Here is a 23,489-nt window from a genome sequence, read left to right on the forward strand (position 1 = left end):
GTGGTGTTGGTCTGGAAAGCAAATGTGGTGATGGTCTGGAAAACAGGTTTCTATAAGAATGAAGATTCCTGAGTCCCGGATAAAAATAAAACTTAGACTCTTCATACAACCGGTAAAATTTAACAAAAATTAATACAATGATGTTCACTTTCCTTTTTTCTTTCTAAATGTTTGCTTATTTCTACCTCCTTTTTCGGATCGAAATTTCTTTGTAAGACTTTTTAAAGATGTTTGATCTTCATCATCGACTGCATTTAATGGTCTTTTCCTCTTTTCCCCGATATCACGTTGTTCCTAAAATGCAAGATCACTTCAATGGAATTGTGTATCAAAATTAAAACGAAACAGCTAAATTCGTTTCATTAAAGTTTTGGTAGGATTACATTTGGGGGGGAGGGGGGATAAATATTTGGAGTTTACAATTAAGACTAAGATTGTAGACTTTAATAACTTTTCGGGTAGAATTGTTTCTATATAAGTGTCTCACTTAGGCAAATCGAATCAACGTTTTAAAAGTCGAAAAACTTTTGTTAAAAAAGCTAAACCAATCAAGCTGAATCTAGGGGTTTCTTTTCAAGGATACACGAAAACAAGACTGTCAGCGCTATTTTGTAAATTGGATTCAAATATCAAAGTATTGATCTGCTAAATATCTTCAGACCAAAAATTCAAACACGGTTATGATAGATGCTTCAGATGGGAGCGCGGAATTTTTAGAAATAATGTTATTATCGGGTTTTGAGTCAAACTCTTTTTAATGGCCATGAAAGCGTTTCTGATTAGATGAGGTCAAGAAAGCTGCAACATAAATTTCTTCGTACATGGCGAAGGCATTGCTACTTTTTCAGAATGGAACTATCCTAAAGCAAGGAGAATTCAATTCTTGTACCAAATGCAACGATTTTGTTGTTGACCAGTCTCTTGCAAACCTAAAAGTGACGTTTGATATAATCTTCATAAACAGGAATCAACTGATATGAAATTTGATGTTGATGATTTTGGCATCAATTAACATCGTGCAGGTGCCAATCCATTTGTCACGTGCACTAGGTTTTGTCACGTGCACCAGACTATTTTTGATCATGGCCTAATATTGAAAACTTACCTAACTAGTGCGAACACTATACCCCCAACAAATTATTCCTACCTTTAAGCGTTTTGACTTTTCCGAAAACTGTAACAATGACTGAAATTGAATCCCAAATATCAAAACACGGGCGTTAAGCACTTATAATATCATCAGTCATCACAATTACCATGTGACCACGGAAGCCCCCAGGATGACTGGACAAAGCCGAAACAAATTTATCATAATAAAAAACAATGGAGATAATTTATTCGTATTCGCGTGTTCAAAAATAATTATTGAATTTATACTTTGTTCCCTGTTGTCGAAATGGGCTTGCAACAAAGTCCCCATTCTCTACAAGAGGTTTCTATGTCACGTGATGAGCCTTCCTAGCCACAGGCGTACCCTTATGCAAAGATAGGTTCAAAGATTTAAAACTGAACTGGCGCAGGCTCTGAAGAGTTTAATGTTCAAACGTATTTTTCTCTGACCAATAAAGGATTATTTTTAATTTTTTCCGTCAAGTGGGTTTAACTGCACTAAAAACAATAATCAGGGAGGATTTATCGAAAACATTCGATTATGCTTTGATGCAAAACTGAATAAGCCGTTGGGATAAAAGCGTGCAAGACTAAGAAGTTCCTTTAATCGCTAAATTAATGGGGTCGCAAGTGAGAATAAGTGAGTATGACGTATTTATACTAATCGGTGCTAATCAACGGGCTCTGGCTGGGCAATGAATAATTCAGCAATACAAAGAACGGGGCTTATACAGACGAGCAATTAGATTGAAGAGGCCTAATGACCAATAAGATAACTAATTCAACCACAAGTAAATATGTAAAGGAAATATTTAGCGACATGCCATAATTAAAAACGTTCACTTTTAATTACATAACGGTAAATATTATCAAGAATAACAGGTGCATGCAAAAGCGTGTTTGGGCAAACTTTTGAGGAACAATCTGAAATATCATTCAACATGATAGTTGACCAAATGTCTCCTAACACGATGAAAGATGCCTAGAGACTGTAAATACCTCAAAGATTGTTTGGCCTAAATTGAAGAGTGATGGAAGGAAGGTGAAAAATGTTTAAATAAGTTCTCAGATCTGCTGTTTTTGGGAAGATCCTGATCACAAGAGATGTTAATGAGAGCAATAAATAAACTCTTACCATTTTTGCGAATCTCTGAGCTTCAGTGACCCTCTCGACAAGTAGCATGACCTCCTCCTCAACAGTTGGGTACAACGGCAGTTTCTTCTCAATCAGCTGTTCAATTCGCTGGTACAATTCAACATCATACCTTGAGCAGAGAAGACACTTATAATGAAGAAACAACTTACAATCCTCTATAAAACATCAATGTACATAACAGCCTTGACTCAATTACTTTCCGGCTAATTATTTCCAACTCAGCTACATTTTCAGCAATGTATTTTTTGAATGTGTACGTTTATCGAGGAAAAACTACTTGAACACAGTGGCGGACACTTGGGGGGGGGGGCAAAGGGGGGCGACCCCCAATACTTTAGAGAACAATGGTCTTTTGTTCTAGAACAATGGGACATGTGACGTCATCTTATTAAAACAATAGGCTTGCCCCCCCCAATATTTGATCAAGTGTCCGCCCCTGCTTGAACTGAACGGTAAAAAAGTAAACTTGAAGGAAAGTGAACAATAAATGGGTGAATAAAGGAAAGGCCACGGTAGCAGGCTGCTCGACGACTCCAAGGAGTTCTTGCGGCGAAAAATCGAACAAAATGTAGCAAATAAGAAACACCGCAATGCGACGAAAATAAACAACAATAAATACACGTAAATTAGTGAAGGCTAATATTTCACCCCGGCATACGGGGCTTCATCAGAGCTAAACAATAAATGCACATGTAAACAACCAGATGTGAATTAACAAAGAAATAAACAAATAAGCAGCGTGATTCTTTTAATAATATTTTCGCGATTCTTTAATAGCCGTTACTTATACCCGCTAGATATACGTTCAGTTTTGACTGAAAATTTTTGTCAACATAAAAACGCACACGAAAGAATCTAAAAATCAGCTTAATGTTGAACTAATAAATGGCTAGATTTTTTTGAAAATTATATGCAAAGTTTTCCCATGGACAATATTCAAAATCTTTTTAGTTCGTTTTCACAGTTATTCCTACTACCAAACATCGGCATGACCATTCTGCATATTAGAAGAAAATATCATGCAAAAAAGTGATTATCGATAATTAACTTCTTTCGCAAAGATTTTAAGTCATATTCTTACTGTGTCACAAATGTTATCGATCTTCCAGATCTGCCGGCGCGTGCAGTTCTTCCCACACGATGGATGTAATCCTGACAAAAAAAACATAGTCTTCAGATAAATTAACAGTGAAATAATTGCACACACGAGCAGCTAGCTAATGAGCTCCAGTTACAGTTTTTTTATATTCTTTTCATTAAATTCTCATTTCAACACGATATCCCTCATCAGAAACCTGAGTAAAAGTTATGATAAATTAAAAAACTAATAATGGAAGACAAACATTTAAAAAATTATTCAATAATATGAGAACAATTTTTTTGCGGTACAGAATTTGAAAATGGCTTTGAAAAAAGCAAACATTTTACAACATACTTAAAGCTTTTTCGTCTGACACTCCTCAGAGCATAAAACGTCAGAATAGGTTCCGAAAAAACACGTTTGAAAAATATATACCCAGTTGTGGATCGAAATAGGCCAATCAGAAAAACGCAAGCACAAGACCGGTATAGTTGACCAATCAGTGCCGCGAGCCTAAAGAAAAATTACAGCACTAGGAGAGCCCTTCCATCCATTCAAAAGGATTGCGTCCCTACCAAACAAAAAAAGTTCCGTCATTTATGAATTTACGTGCCAGTGTGATTCTGGCTACGTAGGGCGCACAACCCAAAGATTGGGGGATAGGATAAAACAGCATGTTCCTTCCAACATACGAAACAAAACTGCCCCTCAAAGAGAACAGCCTCCTCGATCTTGTAGGTCTAGAAACACTGTTAAAACAAGTGATTCTGCCATTGGTCAACATCTTTTAGACAACCCAGATTGTGCAAAACTCTATAATGACGACATGTTTCGGATAATTGGCAGAGCCCGGTCGTCCTTCCATCTAGCAGTTTTGGAGTCAATCTACATAAAAACGAAAAAGCCGCCATTGTGTAGACAAAAGGAGTTCGTTTTCTCTCTTGGACTCCATTGGTAATTTTTCTTTAGGCTCGCGGCACTGATTGGTCAACTATACCGGTCTTGTGCTTGCGTTTTTCTGATTGGCCTATTTCGATCCACAACTGGGTATATATTTTTCAAACGTGTTTTTTCGGAACCAATTCTGACGTTTTATGCTCTGAGGAGTGTCAGACAAAAAAGCTTTAAGTATGTTGTAAAATGTTTGCTTTTTTCAAAGCCATTTTCAATAATATGAGTAAATTCAATAATAATGGAAACATTAATGTCCTGGGTATGACAAAAAACTACATCCGGTAGTGGAGTTTTGACGTGGGAGAATGAGGTTACCCTTTGCCACTACTACCTCCAGGTCACCCTTGAGCAAGGTATACTACCTGTTAGCTCTCCCCGAGGCCGTGAAATACCGGGTTGGCGTCCGGCGGGGGCTAGTCTGTCTCATGGGTAGGGGGGACTCTTCAGCCCTGGTCGGCGACCCCCCTAGTGATGGTGTCACGATAAAAATACTGCTTTGTTGGTGATGCAAAACCACAACCTCATCTTCAAAAGAAAATGATGATTAATTCTGAAAATAACATAGAGAACGACGTCAACGGGAGTGGATCCACAGGTGAAGCTGTCGCGTCCGGCAGGGGTGGTGGTGCTACGCAGGCCAGCCTCGGTCGATATCATGCTACTGCGGAATCAACTGTGAGGAGTAGAACTAGAAATCAGTGGACAAGAGAAGATAACAGAACAGTGATGGAGTGCTATGTCGCGAGCGAGCCAAATAAGAGGGGTTACCGGAAACGTATGGTAAATATCTGGAGAAGTAGAAATCTTGCTCAGGTATCAGAGCAAAGACTGCTAGACCAAGTTAGGCAAATAAGACTGAAGGGTTGGATAACAGAGTTAGAGATGGAGGAGATCAAGAGACAGAAAACAATTGAAGGCAACAGAGGTGACGATGAAAGCCAGGGTGAAAGTGTGGAAAGCGATGCTAACAACAGACGCGAAGAAATACAAATAGAATATGATGATAATGTACAGCAGAATAATGAGACAGGAGCAGCTGAAAATGATGCTAGAAATTTTGACGATGAGGAATTTTCAGACGAGGAAATAGCGCTCGCTGAGAGGCTTTTTGAAGTACTACACCAACCTGAAAGGACAAAGCTACCTGCTCTGAGAGGTCTAAATAAAAGTTCTGTCAAAATAGAAGTTGAAAAGATGAATAGCTTGCTGGGTAAAATAAGAAGCGAAAATATCACCGCGACCAATGATTTGTTATATGCAGCATCAGTTGTTACAACTGAGAGATTAGGTGTAAAGATCACTAGAAAGAAGAGGCAAGGAGAACCTATGTGAAAAAGAAGGTTGCAGAAGCAAGTAAAATACTTGAGGAAAGATTTAAGCCGAGTTGAAGAGTTAAGAAAAGGGAAGACAATTAAGACAAGATTTCAAGAACAGTTACAGAGAAAGTATTGGTTAAAAGAAAAGGGTCTCATAACAGTAAGTGAAGAACTAAAACAAAGGATTACAGCTAAATCAGGAAAAATTACAAGATATCAAGCTAGAATAGATCAATTTAGACAGAATCGACTGTTTCGGGAAAACCAAAGTCGGTTCTATGATGAATTGAATGGCGGAGAGAGAAATGAAGTACGACCTGAAAAGGAAGAAACTATGGAATTTTGGAAGGATATATGGAGCAAACCAACACGGCACAATGAAAACGCAGAATGGCTGCAGGACTTGAAGGAGGAAATTAAAATTGACAGGCAAAATGATGTTGTGATTACCAGGGAAAAGGTAGAAAAGGTTGTTAATAAAATGCCAAATTGGAAATCACCAGGACCTGACTTAGTTCAGGGCTTCTGGTTGAAAAGATTTACTAATCTGCATGGGAGAATTACATTGCAGCTCAACGAGTGCTTGAGGAAAGGAAATGTACCAAAATGGATGACTAAAGGAAGAACAGTTTTGATAGTCAAAGATCCACAAAAAGGAAGGGTGCTTAGTAATTATCGTCCAATAACGTGTCTCGCTATGTGCTGGAAATTGTTGACAGGAATATTGGCAGGTGAGATTTATTCTTTTATGGAGGCTAAGAATGTATTACCAGAAGAACAAAAGGGATCGAGGAAAGGATGTAGGGGGTGCTTAGACCAATTGTATATTGACAAGAAAATCATGAAGGAAGTGAAGCAAAGAAAGAAGAATATTGCAATGGGCTGGCTGGATTATAGAAAAGCTTATGATCTAATCCCACATTCATGGTTGAAGGAATGTTTGAACATGTTTGGAGCTGCAGAGAATGTAAAAAATTTGCTGACCAACAGTATGAAGGAATGGAGCACCATGTTGACATCTTGTGGGGAAGCGATTGGTGAGGTAAAATTTGCCAGAGGAATTTTCCAAGGAGACAGTTTATCACCATTAATGTTTGTGATTGCTATGATACCACTAACGTTAGTACTGCGTAAAATGAAAGCGTCCTATAAGTTCAGTTCAAATGGAGAGCAGATAAATCATTTAATGTTCATGGATGACATCAAACTTTATGCGAAGAATGAAAGTGGACTAGATGCATTGATACAGTCTGTCAGAGTTGTTAGTAATGATATAGGTATGGAATTTGGAGTAGAAAAATGTGCAGTGTTGGTTATGAAGCGAGGGAAAGTAGTCGAGTCTAATGGCATTGACTTACCAAATAAGGAAACCATTAGGTCTATACACGAGGAAAATGGTTATAAATACCTTGGAGTTATGGAAGCTGATCAAGTATTAGGTGAAAAGATGAAAGAAAGTCTAAAGAAAGAATATAAGAGAAGAGTGAAAAAGATACTGAAATCTAAGCTTAATGGAGGCAATATGATAACTGCCATAAACACTTGGGCTGTTTCAATGATGAGATACACGGCACCTTTCGTTGACTGGAGAAAGGATGAGCTGAAAGAAATAGATCGGGGTACTCGTAAAATGATGAATATGTACAGATCACTGCATCCAAGAGATAGTGTAGCAAGACTCTACCTACCCCGTAAAGAAGGAGGACGAGGACTTGTAGAAATTGAGGATTGTGTTCAGCTCGCAATTTTGGGGCTTGAAAACTATGTTCAGGATAGCAAAGAGAGGATATTGTCATCAGTGAGATGCGAGGCAGGAGAAAGAGTGTCAGAGAAAGATTTCAAGAAGCGAAGAAGAGAAGAGAGGCGATCAGAGCTAGAAGAAAAGGCGTTGCATGGACAGTTTTTCAGGCAGACAAAAGAAATAAATGACCCAGAGTCATGGGGATGGCTCCGGGACGGGGAATTGAAAAAGGAGACTGAAGGACTGATAATGGCGGCGCAGACCCAGTCATTGCGAACAAATGCAATTAAAGCAAACATCGATAAGACGCAGAGGGACTCGAAATGTAGAATGTGTAATCAGAAAGAGGAAACAGTAAGCCACATTGTCAGTGAATGCCCAAAACTGGCACAGAGAGAGTATAAACGTAGACATGACTGTGTAGCGAAAGCCCTCCATTGGGATGTCTGTCGCCTGTATGACATAGATTGTGGAAATAAATGGTACGAACATCAACCAGATGGAGTGGTAGAAACAACAAATGTAAAGATTCTCTGGGATGTCAATATTCAAACAGACAATGAAATCCAGGCAAGGAGACCTGACATAGTGGTTGTCAATAAGAAAGAAAGGAAGTGTTACATCATTGATGTTGCAGTCCCGGGAGATGTGAGAATAGCTGAAAAAGAGATAGAGAAAATCGAAAAGTATGACGAATTAAAGAGAGAAGTGGAAAGATTATGGAAAGTGAAAGCAAAAGTTATTCCTATTGTCTTGAGAGCCCTTGGAACAGTAACACGAAATTTGAGCAACTACATCAAGGAAATTGGAGTCAAGACGCAGATAAAACTAATACAAAAATCTGTACTTTTAGGAACTGCAAGAGTGTTGAGAAAAGTTCTCGAGATCTAAGATCATGGGTATTGATCCGATTTCAAGAAACATTAAGAACAAGCCAGTTATAACATCAGAACTGTGTACATCAGCATAATAATAATAAGACAAATATTTGTAGAGGATGGCCTCAGTCACTCGAGGGTGCTTTTCATGAGGGTCCTCTATTTAACTAATTGTATCGATTTACTAAAAAACATTACAATTAAAAAGTTCATCATATTAAGAGTGGATAAAATCAGTTCACATTGTCCAAAACCTTTGTTTAAAAATGTTAAAATTTCCTGCCAACTTAATGTTTGTGTCCAGTTTATTCCAGTCATCAACAAACAGATAGAATGACACTTGCTTCCCCCAATTTGTCCTTACTTTAGATAGATGGTATTGCTCTTTGTTCCTTGTCTGGATGTTATGCAAATTAGCAACTGATTTATATGGGACTCGTGTTTAATTTCGGCCTTACTGAGCTCTTCAAATGTTTTTAATTTTCGTTTCAACTCATAGAGCGAGGGACCTCCTTTAATTATTTAGGTATTTCGTTCCAAGCTTTAAGCCCAGAGAAGTGGAATCCATTTTTGAACTCTCAAGCTTAAATTTTGGGATGTCGAGATTTCTATTGTTTCTTGTGCTATAACTAGAAAATACATTCCTCTGATTATACTTGTTCCAGAGGCTCTCAGGTCACTGCTTATTAACTATATTGTGTGTCATGATAGATCTATCAAAAGAGATGATCTGATCAACGCTTAGCCAATCACTGTTCCAGGGGTCCTTTCGTTTGGCATTTTCAATAATTGAGAATGCCCTATCCGGTAGACGCCGAAGCGTTCGTAGCTTCGTGTTTGGCAGGCTACCCCAGACGACATTCCCGTATCAGAGGTGACTTTCAACCAGCGCATGATAAACCTCACAAAGTTTAGATTAGATTAGAAAGATTTAGATTGTGGAAGATTAGATTCAAAGTTTAGATTAGATTAGAAAGATTTAGATTTTGGAAGAATGTGCTTCAGTTTTTTCAACGCAGACAGACTACTTGCTACTTTCCCCTTAAAAGATTTGAAGTGTTCCTTCCAGTTGAGATTCTTGTCCACAATAACACCTAGAGATTTAGTTTTTTTCACTCGTTTTATTTCTGTGCCATTAAGCTTCAGATAAGCTAGAGTTTCAATTCTATTTACTCTACGTGGATGGCAGATAAGCATAAACACAGTTCAGGGCTGCGCGAGGAAATAACATGGGAGTGTGAGGGTGTGGGGGCTTAAACATTTTCAGCATAAAAATGGGGGCAGCATGATTCAGTATATTGCATCATGTACACTTCGAAAATCAATGGGGGGGGGGGGGGGTGTCTAAGCCTCCTGGTTCACCTATAATATTGCATTTTCCTTAGCAGATTAACGATCTTTCTGCATAGTATACCCAACAATCAATTACCAAATCCAAAACGGCATATTAACAAAGCTCCTTACTTTTGGTACAATTAACACCTCTAGAAGGCCTTAATATCTCTAGAAGGCCTCCAACAAACCTTTGCCATCAGCGTTAAGCATAATTATCATATTTAAAGTTAAGCTAATCGAATTCTGAACTTAATGGAAGATCAGAAGCATCTGCTGAGATTATAAGAAAAAAAACGCTTTTCTCTAACAACATCCCGGGTTTTGATGTTCATTATAAAAACGAACTAACCTTTGAGTGAGTCGGAATGTCAAAATTAACAACAATGTCGACATGAGGTATATCCAGCCCTCTGCTTGCCACATCAGTCGCTATTAAAATTGATTTCTCTTTTGACTTGAATTTGTTCAATGTTCCCAAACGTTTTGACTAAACAAGATAGTAATAAGTTAATTTGCATTCAAAGACAACAAATAGGGTCTGACGATTACTAGATAATTTTGTATAATTGGTCTAATGATATAAAGAGTTTCACCAAGCAAGAGTCTTTATTCTCTCAACAAGTTAGTCTTGAGCAAACGTATGATTTTTATTATATATTGGCACATACAGGCACGTAAATAATAGGGGGGCGTGGGGGGCGTAACGCCCCCCCAAAGTTTGGAAAATCCAGTTACAGTTGGAAAACGTAACGGTTGACTTGGAATTTTTTTCTTAAGACCAAACTTGTGAATTTTATATTTTAAGAAGTTTTTTTATTTTAAATATAAAAATTCTAAACATTAAAATTCACAGGCTGAAGCTGACCCATCCAATCGTTTTCTATTGTGAATCCCGTCTCCACTGGATCCAAATTGCACACTTGCCCCGTTTTCTTTTTCTTTCTTTCTGACGGGAGTTGAATCAAATTACGAACAGGCAAGGTGAACTTACGGATAAGAAACTTGAAACTTACAGTTTGGAATAATAATACCCGCATTGATCAGAAAATATTAGAGTGGGAATGTTTTTAGAAACTACGAGCAGTTAATTCAATAAAAGATTAAGAATCTTTCAGTACTAAAAATTCTCAACGCTTCTTATAAAAAACGAGTTTATGCTAAACTCCCCCTGTTATTTGTTAATGTCCTTGAGTCCTTATAATAAATTCCTATGACAAAACTGCTGTGGAGCAAGAACACATTGCAAAAACTGCAGTAGAAGTATTTGATCAAAGAAGAGTATTTCATCTTTCGAATCAGGCATATGCACAAGTTTGTTCTCAAATCATCATTTCAATTGTAAAGAACGAAAAGGCATTTGGCCCTCTGAAAAGTTTAAAGGTAGTTTTCTTCGATCAAGAACGAAAATAAAAGGCCCAAATTCTTGGTGCTTCTATATCGTGAAAAATGTATTTTAGATAAGATTGATCTGCGCCAATTGATTAATTGATCAATTTAGATAAAATTGATCAATTGATCTGAAAGAATACTACTAATCATTAAGTATATCTAATACTGGTTTTGCTTAAATGTTGCTTTACTTCTTACAGTATGTTTAATGTTTGTTTCATGTTAATCAAATTTTAGAGATTTAGGCTTTTATGCTTTAGGCTAATTATTGAGTAAAGATTTGGTAATTATAAAGAAAATAGAACTATGGTGTTCGGGCTATTTACAAATATCAATTTGGTAGGTACAACAGATCTACTCGTCGAATGAAAAATTTATCACTTAAAGTTGGAATTTTCATACTTCCACGCCCCCCCAAAATTAGCAACTTGTTTTCGTCCCTGGGCACATATTTTGATGGTCTCATTCAAAGGGACATTTGTGAAAAGACTGCTAATATCAAAAGAACACACGATAGATGTTTCGTCTTTGATGTTCAAGTTTTGCATGAACTCAGCGAACGTAAAAGAGTCCTTGATACAATGTTTTGAATATTTTTGAAGAACAGGGTCGAAACTACAGAAAGCCACTTAGCCAGTTCGTGTTGTGCTGAGCCAATCATAGAGTGTCAGACGAAAAGCTTTAGTTTACTGAATGTTTGCTTTTTCAAAGCCATTTTCAAGTTTTGTACCACCAAAAGATTGTTTGTATAAATAGAGTATAAATAGAGTTGAGGCCTTCGCATGTATTTTTATAGGATTGCAACAGCACTGTCTATTCCAATTTCTCTTTATGCTACGTCTTGGAGAATGCAGTTGAAATTGTAAGCAAAATGGGTGCTGTGTCACAATATAACTATTGTTGGAAAAAGTGCTAAGGAGACCCTTTGAAATACACAAGAGCGTATGGCCAAGAGAACATAATAATTGGTATGGAATAATACCGGAATTTTATATATACCTGGCTCATTTGTCCATGGAGTGGTATTGCTTGAAACCCCAAATGGCGAAGCAGCAAGGTGATTCTAGTAAAATAAAGAAGTATAACCTTTATCGACAACTGGATAATGGAAAAAACTAAATTGCCGTTTCTGCTCATCGTAAATTCATGGGATTTCTAAATTTAAAAAGTTGTCAATAACACGAGAAAACAGATGTTTGATCCAGAGTGAAGATTTTCATTAAAAAGTTTGGCGGAAAAGAAGCTTCGTGAGATTAGAAAAGTGCGAAATCTTCGGAATAAACTTTCGCGAAAGAAGCGAAATAGGATCTTTTGGGAGAAGAAAAATTTGAGCTTCTGTGAAAATCGTGAATTTTCCGCGAAAAAATTTTTAATTCAACTTTGTCTCCTTCTATTTTCATTCCAACTAATAACAAAAAACAGCGAAAAAATATTCAAAATCGTTAAAAAATTCCTTGGTCATCAACGTTTCCAAAAGGGTCATTGACAAAGGATTTTTTGCAAGAATAAACTTTCGCGAATTTCGTATTTAAGGAAGTTTCGCGGATCAAGCTCTTGCAATGTTAGGCCAAAAACGCGAAAATCGCGAAAATCGTGAACTGGTAATAATGTCAAAAAGATATTCTGCTGAACAAGTGCCTCAAGGATCAAGGTTAAAAAATTTAAATCTATTCCGACAATCCATTCTATATATCATGCACTTTAAAAGGACGCTTTAAATGTACCATATGTAAAATTGTGTTAACAAATACACTACAAACTACAGCAAACAATTGGTTATCGCGAACGACGATGTCTAGGTCAGCTCTCTATCGTGCAAAATTTAATTATCAGAAAAAGCCCTTGCCAACAGAAACCACCTGTAGGTCACAGAGGGCGATGTCCGGAAACAGCAACCCGCTCAATCTTCTTAAAGTTCAATCGTCAATTTAGAAATGTTTGAAATCAAGCTATAAAGGAAGCGAATTAGAGAGGAACATAGAAAAAAAAAGATTTCCGCGAGTTTGACCTTGCAACCAAGCACATACATGAGTCGTATTAAGGATGAAAATCCTCACAAATAGGGATAATAACAAAAAGCTGATTTGCTTAACCTTGTTTACAAATTACCTGCAAAAGTTGCTGGAAAGCGATCTTGTCTGAGCAGGACTTTGCAATTTTGAAAATATTTCGCTAGCAGTGGAAGTTTCACTGCTCATGACGAGTGAAAAGTTATCAAACCAAATTCTAGATAAACATACGACAAAGAAAGTCTGTTTATAGACCACCTTTTTGAAAGCGATTTAACATATCGTTTTTGTTTAACCATACATTTTGCCAATTTACCTAAGAAGCTTTCCAATTTGTTAAAATCAGGGCAAATCGCAAACAGAAACCTATAAACAACCCTTCTGCGTCAAACAGAAACTCAGTAGTATCAAACCTTTGAACGTTATTGCAAGTTCCGCAGAATACCATGAATGAATTGCCAGCAAGATCGTTTAGTATGCTAACAAGATAGCAGTCCTGTGGTAAAGAGATACAAGATTTACAAGAGCCATTTTAAAAACAAGAAGCAAAATCAAGGTTTTGAAAAAACAGTGAAGCAATCAAATGTCAACAAGACTGTGCATGCATAAAATTATCTATACAGAAATGTATTTTAAGATTTCTAAAATAACTTTTCTCTCTTAATTTTTCCCAACTTTTACCCTTAATCGTCATTCCTCTCTTATTTGTTCCCACCCCTCATACAAGAAAAATTCAATTTGTTCACCAAGGGCAGTTACTTCAGTAAACACTTGCAGTCCTCGACATTCAAACATGTTTTGGACACCCTCCCCCATCCACAGCTAAATATTGATACCTCGTGTAGTTGGGCAGTTGTCTCAACGGCAGATGCCAGAACAGAATTATTCACAAGCCTTGATGAAAACAGATTTTCAACTTCAACTCACACGGAGAGTTTTAAGGAACTAAACCAAGTCAGAAAATATGAAACTCAGGAGATTATTTGCTAAAATGTACAATTTACCTTGAACTTGTGGGGAATAAATAAATAGCTTTGTTGCAATTTTTCAACTGTGGTATACCTGAAAATAAAGCAGAAAGAAGATAGAAAGTCCTAAGGCATTTAGATTACTTCAATAGGCGGTTTTCACAACAGACAATCTTGTACCAAGTAGACCAACTACTGTGATTTTCCAATCACTTGAAATCCGCTTAGGCCGACGCTCTAATTTCTCCAGATCATACGTCAACAGACAACTTAATTATCTAAAAACATCAGCCCGAGATTTGAATTGCAAATATAAGCATTTCACTTGGCACCGAATTTCTGAAACGCATTCAGCAAACTGTGTTTCTATCATCTAATAATTGGCTGTGCTGGTTTCCATTCAAAAAAGGATACCATCCAAAGTTTGTGGTGTTGTATCGAATAAAAATAGGCAATCGGTGTACATTAAATAATTCGGTTCATGCAATTCCAAAATAAAACAAAATCAGCTTTAAATACAAAAGCAAAATATATTAAACTTGTTAAAAAGCAATGCAGAGCGAAGGTATCGAAATGGTTTGGCACGAAATCATAAATGCACCGATAAAATAATGGTACGTGGTCTGTTATGGTCCTATGTGTGCGATATCATTAATTTAACAAATAAACGAGAAATAAATTTTCTGAATGAGAGTAAGGTTCTTTACCACGTTGGCACAAATTTACCATTTTGGCGATAGTGTCACTAACCGAGTCCAATAAAAAACTTCCAAACTTCTGGTAATGGAAATATGGACTAACCAATGTATAACAAAAAAATTCAAGTCTATTGAATTTGATTGGTAAAAAGGGATATATCTTTTTATTTTCTTGATTTGGTTTAGTTTTTAGGCTTTTCTTACTTGTTTTGATTTGTTTTTCTTTGGTTATTTTGTTCTTGACAATGTTATAATGTTACGGTGTTGTTTTTTTCTAGAAGGCACCGCGGTTCTTAGATGTTTTAAACGGTCAGAAATAAGGTTTTGCCTGAACTTTTTCGATCTCGAGACGGAAAATTTCTTTTGGTACATAGTGTTGCAAAGTTGGCCGAAAATCATTTTATGGAGCAATGGAGGTGGAAGTGAGAGTTTCACAAACTTACTTGGTTGATACTTCTACTTTCACAGGATTCTGCAGCGAGGCTCGCTGTAATTTTTGAACCTGTAATACACAATCAATTCAGTGATTTTGTCTCATTCATGTTAATCATTAATTTCTTAAAGACTAGATTTGATCAGCTTCTAGTTTCAACCTGATCCTCTTGGAACAAAACGCAGAAGAAGAAAGATATTTCCCGCGAAAGAAACGGCGATGTTTTGATCATTACTCAACTGCTAGTTTCACCGGATCCTTTTAGAACAAGACACACCAGAAGGAGTATATTCCAAGCGAATGTGCCTTGTCACAATAATGCAGATAACAAAAAATAAAATTCCAGCTCTCTGCACATTGGTAGACAGCCGCCATGCATTGCTGTTTTCCCTCTTTCTTCATTTTATCAGCTTTTCTATAATTAAATGTTTTTGGACAAGGTCAATCTGCAAACCGAGACGTACTGAGAACTTAAAACTCAGCACAGAGTTCGATTTTACAGTGAGTTAGGGTGTCCTAGTCCAAATCTGCTTCGGCTAATAACGCAATTTACGTCAATCTATAATTGCAAAATACATACAGAATAATTAGTATATGTTATATAATAGTCTGCACCCTCAGTTTTCTCAATCCCGCTACCCCTCCAAATCCCACCTCCCTCTTTCTCTCAGTTCCCCTCTACCCAACACTTTCCCCCCTCATTCTCTCTTTTGCTGCCTGTTATCGTGGAAACAACAAACAAACTTTAAGATAACAAACGAAGCTATGCTACTAACCTTTTTAGTCATAGTTGCAGAATATAAATAAGTCCTTCTTTCTTTTGGGATAATTCTAAGTATTTTATCAACCTATAAAGGGAAGAAAGTTTTAAAAGTGATGATATATTCTACTTAAAAGTTTGACAGGTATTTTATAAAATTGATAAAAGGTGAAGCGAACTAGCTTCAATCATAGACAACCTACTTCTTCTTCAAAATCCATATTCAAAATTCGATCTGCTTCGTCCATTATCTGAAAAAAGAAGATAACAAAAAATATTGCAATTCTTCTGACTTCCTGACCAAGGAGGAAAGATTTCTGATCATGATACTTAGCTAGTTTTTCTCTGTGGCTGTGGAACGCATCTACAGCCAGGGTTTTTATTTATATTTTAAGTAGAAGGCTGTCTAATGAATTCCCTGGTCTACGGCACTCAAAACAACACTAAACTGAACATCTAAAACAGGACCAAATTTAAACCTTTGTCACTTTGAGCATGTTTAGAATACATACAATTTTAAGAATCTCATGGAGTCATTGTGGGTATGGAGGCATTACATTACTTAATTTAAAATAAAATTTAAGTAAAAAAATTTAAACAAGCGATAACTAATGTAAATGCTCAACAAGCGATGCTACAAATAAATTACTTGTCAACAGGGGCGGATCCAGAGCAAATTTGGAGGAGGGGCAGTTGGTAGTGGGGGCGCTGAAAAATTGGTTACAAGAGTACGCTGTATACAACAATTTCAGATGCATTTTCAGAATAAACAACATAACTTTGAGGTAATCCTTGGAGCAAATTAACCTATCGGTCCAAGAACCTTTTTCATCTGATTTTCATTCTTCAAAAGGGGCGCAAAATTTCCAAAAAGGGGCGCCAGACTTGCTTAAACTCGTTAAGGGAGGGGCAACTGCCCCTAGTTGCCCCCCTTAAATCCGCCACTGCTTGTCAAATACCCTTGATTCTTTATACTTTTAAAACGTCAATCTATGCATAGTTGGAATTATATAACAAACAATTTAATTATAAAATATTGGAAACATCCTTACTAAGTATTTCAAAGATCGCAAACTGAAGCCCTTTGTATTTTCCAAGTGGTCGATGAGTCTTCCCGGTGTCCCTGTCAGGGAAATAAGAAAGGCTTAAGAGGATAAAGTAGGCGGTGAAGTATTATTTTTATAAAACGAATTCTTCGTGTTTATGAGGGAATGTATATTTTGCTAAAACATGAAAAAACTATTCCATAGTTTCAACTTCTCATATTCAAAACTCTATTTTGATCTGCAATGCATTTTTTGAATCCGATACACCTCATAAATATCATTTTCTTAACAATAGCTTCTTTTACATTGTTAACATGGCACAAAAATAACAAGTTGTTTCCAAATCTGTTTAAGCTGAATCTGTAAAAACAAAAAACAACAAATCCAAATTTATGCAGACAGAAAAACTTTTGCATTTTTTACTTGGACTCTTCAAAAATGTAAAGGATTAGTGGGTATTGATTGGTCCGTGTAAGGAACCAATCAAACGTTTTTATTATTACTTCAAACTTCCTTCGACCCGCATCTGGATGTAAATTTTCCACCTTTGAATCATTTCCCGACATTCTATGCAAAGAGGAGTGTCAGGCAAAAACTTTTTTCAGCATGCTTTAACAAACGTTCCGGTATTTCGTGCAATTTTCAAAAAAATCAAATTGGATTAAAAACCCACCAGTTGCGAAAATGAATCTACAAATATTATTAAAACATTTTGAAAAAAAGAAGGCAAAAGAGAAAGAATATTATTTCATGAAACCATAGCGCACATATTATCGAAATTACAAACTAAACAACATTTACCTGCAAAAGAAAACAAATTCCCTGGTATTCATCGAATTGAATAAATTCTTGATTTATGTCTTAAAAGCAAGAGCATTTCTGACGAATGATTTTGCATAAGCCAGGGATTCCGAAAGGCAGCTGTGGAACCAACGCATATAAAGGAAACTAAAAATCATTCGGCACCACAATCCCCCCTCCACCCTCTCCCCCCCCCCATTAAACCAAATACTTCGCTACAATTGTCTTTTCTGATGAGTTGAATAGGCAATACTGCTAGGTTTTAGCAGATCATGGGATTATCAATAGGAACGGAAAATAAACTGAAACTTACCAATAATTATATGGGGCTTTTTGGCTAGAGCTACTGCCTGTGTAACCATGTCAATACCACCAATTACGACAGCTGAAGAAAAAATTCAGAAATGCGTTAACTAGCGTTGCAAAGGAATTCAGTTTCTGAAACAGTAACGTAATGATATCATCGTTTTAACGTAATGAAATCATGTGCTCGTGTTTCTGATTGGCCTATTTCGATCCACAACTGGGTATATATATTTCCTAGCGTAGAGTTTTCGGTCTATGTTCTGACGTTTTAAACTCTGAAGAGTGTCAGACGAAAAGCTTTAGTTTACTGAATGTTTGCTTTTTTCAAAGCCATTTTCAAGTTTTGTACCACTAAAAGATTGTTTGTAATCATCGTTGTATTATACTTTATACACCTTTATGGCCCAACTAAGGAGGGCTTGCTTTTGAAGGGGAAGGTAACAGAAAAAACGTTATAGCATTCTGTTGATTTGCTAGAGTTTAATTGAAAGAAGGCGAGTATCAAATTTGTAAATAGCTGTACAATTTATAAATATTCGTAATACAAAAATGAACAGAAACAGTATTTTTTATTTGTGGTTTGTTCATCGGACTAGGCAGCCAAAGGTTATATCTTTAGAGACTTCTGAAAATCGTGAGCATCTTGAAATGGCTTTCCAATGATTATGACATATTTCTTAAAAAATGCCATTCCAAAAAACCTGTAGCCTCTTAATTTTTGTGAATAATCCGGTTTTTGGAATTTTCACGTGCTATTTCAATGTAATTAAGAAAACTACAGTAATCCTGATACTTGTCATTGGATTAAATACGGCTTATCAAGCGTCCCTTACCACATTTAACTCCGATTGAGGAACCGAGGGCTTCAAACTGTTCTGATATCTGGATTGCCAACTCCCTAAAATATTAATGGGATGTAGCTGATAGGCCTGGGCAAATGACAGTACAAGCTTTACTTAATTAAACATTGGCTGGCCATGTGGCACTATATCCTAGAACAAATTTGACTGTTCTTATCTTCAGTTGGCCGATTCGGCGCATTAAACTGATTATAACGAATATGAACAAACTGTTTTTCGACAGCTGAAATGCACGGTACAGGGCATCCCACCATAGTATGCACTTTCGTATAAACGCAATATGTAAATGAATTTGTGAAACAGAGGACTTCATGACAGCAGGCTAACCACATGTCATGGACTGGAAAGCTGGAGAGCATCGTTAATTAGCAATTCAAATTTAATAAAAGAATCTTACAGTCCTTTGAATAACACTTTGAGTCACCTTAAACCCAGAAAAGAAATCTCCTGTTGTAGAAAAAGCTTCCTATTTAACTATTTTAAAGGAACAATTTCCAACGCAGTACCTCTCAACATATAAGACAACTTATATAGACCTCTCAACTTTTAGAAAATTTCGGTTTTGAAAGTTAAGAGAATTGTGATTAGAATTGATATATACACAGATGATATTAAAATGTATCAATTTAGTTTAACTCAATTAGCAAAATAAAACATGTTGAAAGGTCATTTAAGGCAAACTAAAGATGGAGAGGTTGTTCCCCATGAAATGTCTGAAGTAACTGAACATGATTAAACCTTTATCTAAGAGTACACCAATGTTACAAAGAATGATTTATGGAAAGCTTTTGTGCTTTTAGACATGGCTGAAGAAGTTGGGGTTTTAATATACAAAAAAATTTGTGATGCTAGAAATCATGAAGAAATCCATTGAATAAGTAATGCTAGAAAACATGAAGGAAATCATTGCAAAAAATGAGCTTTACTAAGATTGTACAAACAAATCTGATTTAGATAACATCTGTCTAAGAACAGCAACATTAATAATTCATACAAGCAATATCGGCCTCGTTTATGATGGAAGTCTGAAATTTTTCTGTTGTAAACAAAGATGCATATTAAATGTACCTTGTAGGAGTGAGAACAAGCGCAAAAAGCCTTTGTGGGTTTTCAAGAAGTGCCTGTAATACAGGAACGGCAAATGCTCCTGTTTTGCCAGAGCCAGTTTCTGCCAATCCAATCAAGTCTTTGCCTGCAATTTAAGAAAATGCATTTTGTGGTTATCTTTTTTCTGACAATATCAAGAGATAATGTTACATATTGATAAAAGTCACATAGAAAGGAACTTCAAAAACAGTGTTGTAAATCAATATAGTTTAAAATGGTTCACAGCAGCACTGAAAGGCAGCTTAACATAATCAAAATTACAAAACCTTCCAGTGCAACAGGGATAGCCTCTTTCTGAATTTTTGTAGGGCTTTTCCAACCAAGCCTTTCACATGCTTGACACAGAACATCGACTACACCCTGAAAAGAATAAACAAAGATACAAGAAAATGTAGAACCAAAGAGCAATTGAATTTAAATTTGACACCTGTCATTTACATGGGCTCCGACGCAGGTTGGAAAGTGGAGGGGCCAAGAGAAAATATAACAATCATTACAAAAGTTTTTAAAAAAAGCTCTATTGTTTTGCAAGAAAGTGAGGTAGACAATGGTAACATCTCACTCATCTTCACTGATTACTTATTTTTCCAGAACTTGAAATTAAACTATGTTTTAACTTAGCCTGAAGTATTTTATAATACGACCACAATAAGTGTTATCAAGTCTTGACTAAACCTGTTGTGAAGAAATCCATGAAAACAAGCTTGTCAAAGGGTTGTTTTAGGGTGTGTTGACATTTTAATCTTCATTTGTTTTCGCTTTTGTTTCATGGCAGACGATAATTTTTTCTTAATCCTTTGAAGGATGTTCTTTCTGTTCTGTTGCTCAAATGTCCCAAGAACTTAGAGAACCGTAAGGGCTGCAAGGCTGCAAGGTAATCAGAGCCCGGTTTGGTTACCTTTTTGTTGTTTCTGTGACATAGAGTCTTATTGTGATGCTGGCTTTTAAAAAGAGGGCACCACACAGCAATGTAATCATTCTGTAGTTTCATTACCTCAAGAGCAGTTCTTTATCTCTCTTGATTGGTAGAGTTCTCAAAAACGATTATCGCTGGGCTATTTTCACTACATTCTGAGCAAGAAAATCAGCCAAGTCAAGAACAGCGTTTGTAATTAAAAAAGGGTGGTTAGCCATGCCCCAGATAAAATCCTGTTAATTTAAGAAACTTTTCAAAAACTATTTATAAGTGTTCTTTTAGAAAATTATTGTCCAGAAAATGTGCAGAATGGTTTATCCTGGACAAATAATTCTGCATAGAATCCTTGTGTTGTGATTCCTGGTCATTCCTTTCAAGGTAAGGAAATCCACTTGTGATTACCAAGCCCTTTTTGAGGCTACACAAGAAAGGACTACTGGCTGATTTGAATAGGTCAGTTTTTTCAAAATCGTTGACAGGCTCGAAACCCCAGGCATGAACTGATAGCTGTTCACTGCAACCCCAAAACCAAACCCTCAAGGCACTTGGTTATGTTGTGCGGCGAAATATTCTGTGGTTGTAAGCATAGAATGGGAACTCAGACATTATGTAAAAATTGAGATAGCATGGAATTTTAAATAAAATAATCAAATTTAAATATGTTAGATGTTTAATGTTTTCCTCAACTCATCTGCAGATATATTTGCAGGGAAATGCTAAGCATTTTTGTTACATGAAAGGAAAAGTTCTTAACATTTGTCATGATGAAAAATAATGAATAATAAACATTTTTGCTCTGCAGTGACTTAGATTTCTTAAATGAACATTGACCTTCTGAATTTTATTGTTTACGAAATTGCTTAAACAGTTAGAACCATCAAACATATGACTTTTGACCTTTCCTATGGATTATGAAAGGGCGTGGTCCTAAAAAATTTCCCTCCCTTTTATTTCCGATTACCTACTTTCTGACGCTTTGCGCTGCCCCTGTTTGTCATGTTAACCAAAAAACTTTGGTGGGCAGTATAAGATCTGGGTGTGCATTCACAAACTTTTACATTGTCTAGGTGCATTACCTTTTTTCCTATTTTCCACATGCCCCCCCCCCCACCTAGTTCTAGGCACGATCAATTTTGTGTTTTTCGTCTAAATTTGATGATAAAATGTTGGGGGAGGGGTAATATTTTAGCAACATACTTTTTGGGATGTAATCCTATGATTTTCAAACTGCCTTTACATAGCCAAAAGTTAGTCATGGGCATTCCCTTCAGGTAAAATTGGCACTCCTTGTTCGTAAAGAGTGTTTTCTGGTGCTAAAAAGGGCATGGCCTAAAACTTTTTGTTTTTCCCCTAGAGAGCATGGTCCGCCATTGCATGACCCGATATCACATCATGGGTTTTTTCATGTGTCCCTCAGCATAATCAATACCAATTAATTTCTTTGACCTACATAATGTGCTAATTTTTAATTTCTAGCAATTGTATGTTATTTCAGTATATTGGGCTATTCCATTTTTGCTCCATACAGGGGGATGGAAGTAAGATTTCTGTTATTCTTATATCCCCTGGAAAGTGAATTTGAAGATCATGACCACTCTAATTTTGATTCCTTCAACCCCCCAGAAAATTCATGTCATTCTTTTTAATGAACTTTCTTAACACATTTGAGAAAACATCGTACATTTTTTAATACTCCTTAGAAAACTTCATATATGTTTTTCTTTCAACCCCCTGGAAAAAGCATACATTTGTCTGATACCCCCTGGAATATCCTTCGTGCCAGACCCCATGGAATTTTACTTCCATCCCCATGTACAGATATCAAATGGAATAGCCCATTGTAATTATTAAGCCTATTTGTGTTTGCTGAAAAAAATGAGTTTGAGCATCCACACCTAGAAAATTATAATGCCCTATGATGCCTGTTGTGTGTATATACACATAACGTACAATCTAACATTAACATGGATGAAGTTCACGTGGAAAAAAACTGCCATTTAGGCCATTTTGATAAACGATAGATGATAGGTTTCATCTTGCTGTTTGATTGCCATCAAGAGAGTAAATTGGAGGTGTATTCAATTGCTGAAAACACTGAAATAAATCAATAGTTCTTACCAAAGAAGCGAACGTAGATGCATCATCTGGACTCTGATTTTTCCCAATTTCGTCCGCCATGTTTACTAACGAAAAGGAATCTTGGTTGAAAACGAGAATCGACCAAACCACGTGCCTAGTTGAATTGAATTACTCGATTTTCAGTTTGCACAAGAAAGAAGACAAAAACTAACTTTGGGAAAGTCTAGATAGATCACAAATTTTTTCTACTTGCATCATATTGAAGTTGAATATTCTCTAACAGTGAACAGCATGTAAACTAGACACCTTGACTGTATATTGAATCTCAGAAGTTAATTCTTGAAGAAATTGATAAAGATCTCAGGAGTATTTTCGCCTTCAATTATAGTTTCATTGTAATCATAGTTTTGTTTTATTTCCTTTAATTAACATAGCCAATGTAAAAATTAAGGAAAGGAAAAATCACATCATATTCAGGCACTAGGAAGCAGGGGGGCTTTAGCCTCGAGAAGTGCAAAATTTTAAGAAATAAAATAGATTTCTCAA

The 23,489-nt window shown here is 36.3% G+C and overlaps 1 protein-coding gene across 1 annotated transcript; it reads right to left on the reverse strand.

Moving 5' to 3' along the window:
* Positions 1-98: 98 nt before the first annotated feature.
* LOC135692121 (putative ATP-dependent RNA helicase DDX47) lies at positions 99-23,137 on the reverse strand. Its single transcript, XM_065210158.2, has 16 exons — positions 22,983-23,137; positions 20,215-20,308; positions 19,910-20,033; positions 18,815-18,879; positions 17,989-18,060; positions 16,881-16,951; positions 16,032-16,079; positions 15,845-15,916; positions 15,079-15,137; positions 13,974-14,031; positions 13,383-13,465; positions 11,960-12,023; positions 9,921-10,058; positions 3,348-3,418; positions 2,246-2,375; positions 99-294 (listed from the first exon to the last, which is right to left on the reverse strand). The coding sequence occupies exons 1-16, from the start codon at positions 23,040-23,042 to the stop codon at positions 145-147; spliced, it is 1,359 nt and encodes a 452-aa protein (XP_065066230.1). The 5' UTR covers positions 23,043-23,137; the 3' UTR covers positions 99-144.
* Positions 23,138-23,489: the final 352 nt, after the last annotated feature.

Source organism: Rhopilema esculentum, chromosome 13 (genome assembly GCF_057945365.1).
Source record: "Rhopilema esculentum isolate cy_ngs chromosome 13, ASM5794536v1, whole genome shotgun sequence".
In the NCBI taxonomy this organism is placed as follows: Eukaryota; Metazoa; Cnidaria; class Scyphozoa; order Rhizostomeae; family Rhizostomatidae; genus Rhopilema; species Rhopilema esculentum.

Excerpts from the sequence above, each read along its gene's own strand:
- LOC135692121 (XM_065210158.2), bottom strand. The coding sequence starts at position 23,042 with ATGGCGGACGAAATTGGGAAAAATCAGAGTCCAGATGATGCATCTACG. Across the intron at positions 20,309-22,982 it reads CATCTACGTTCGCTTCTTTG|GGTGTAGTCGATGTTCTGTG; the intron begins GTAAGAACTATT and ends TATTCTTTTCAG. Across the intron at positions 14,032-15,078 it reads AAAGTAGAAGTATCAACCAA|GTATACCACAGTTGAAAAAT; the intron begins GTAAGTTTGTGA and ends CTTTATTTTCAG.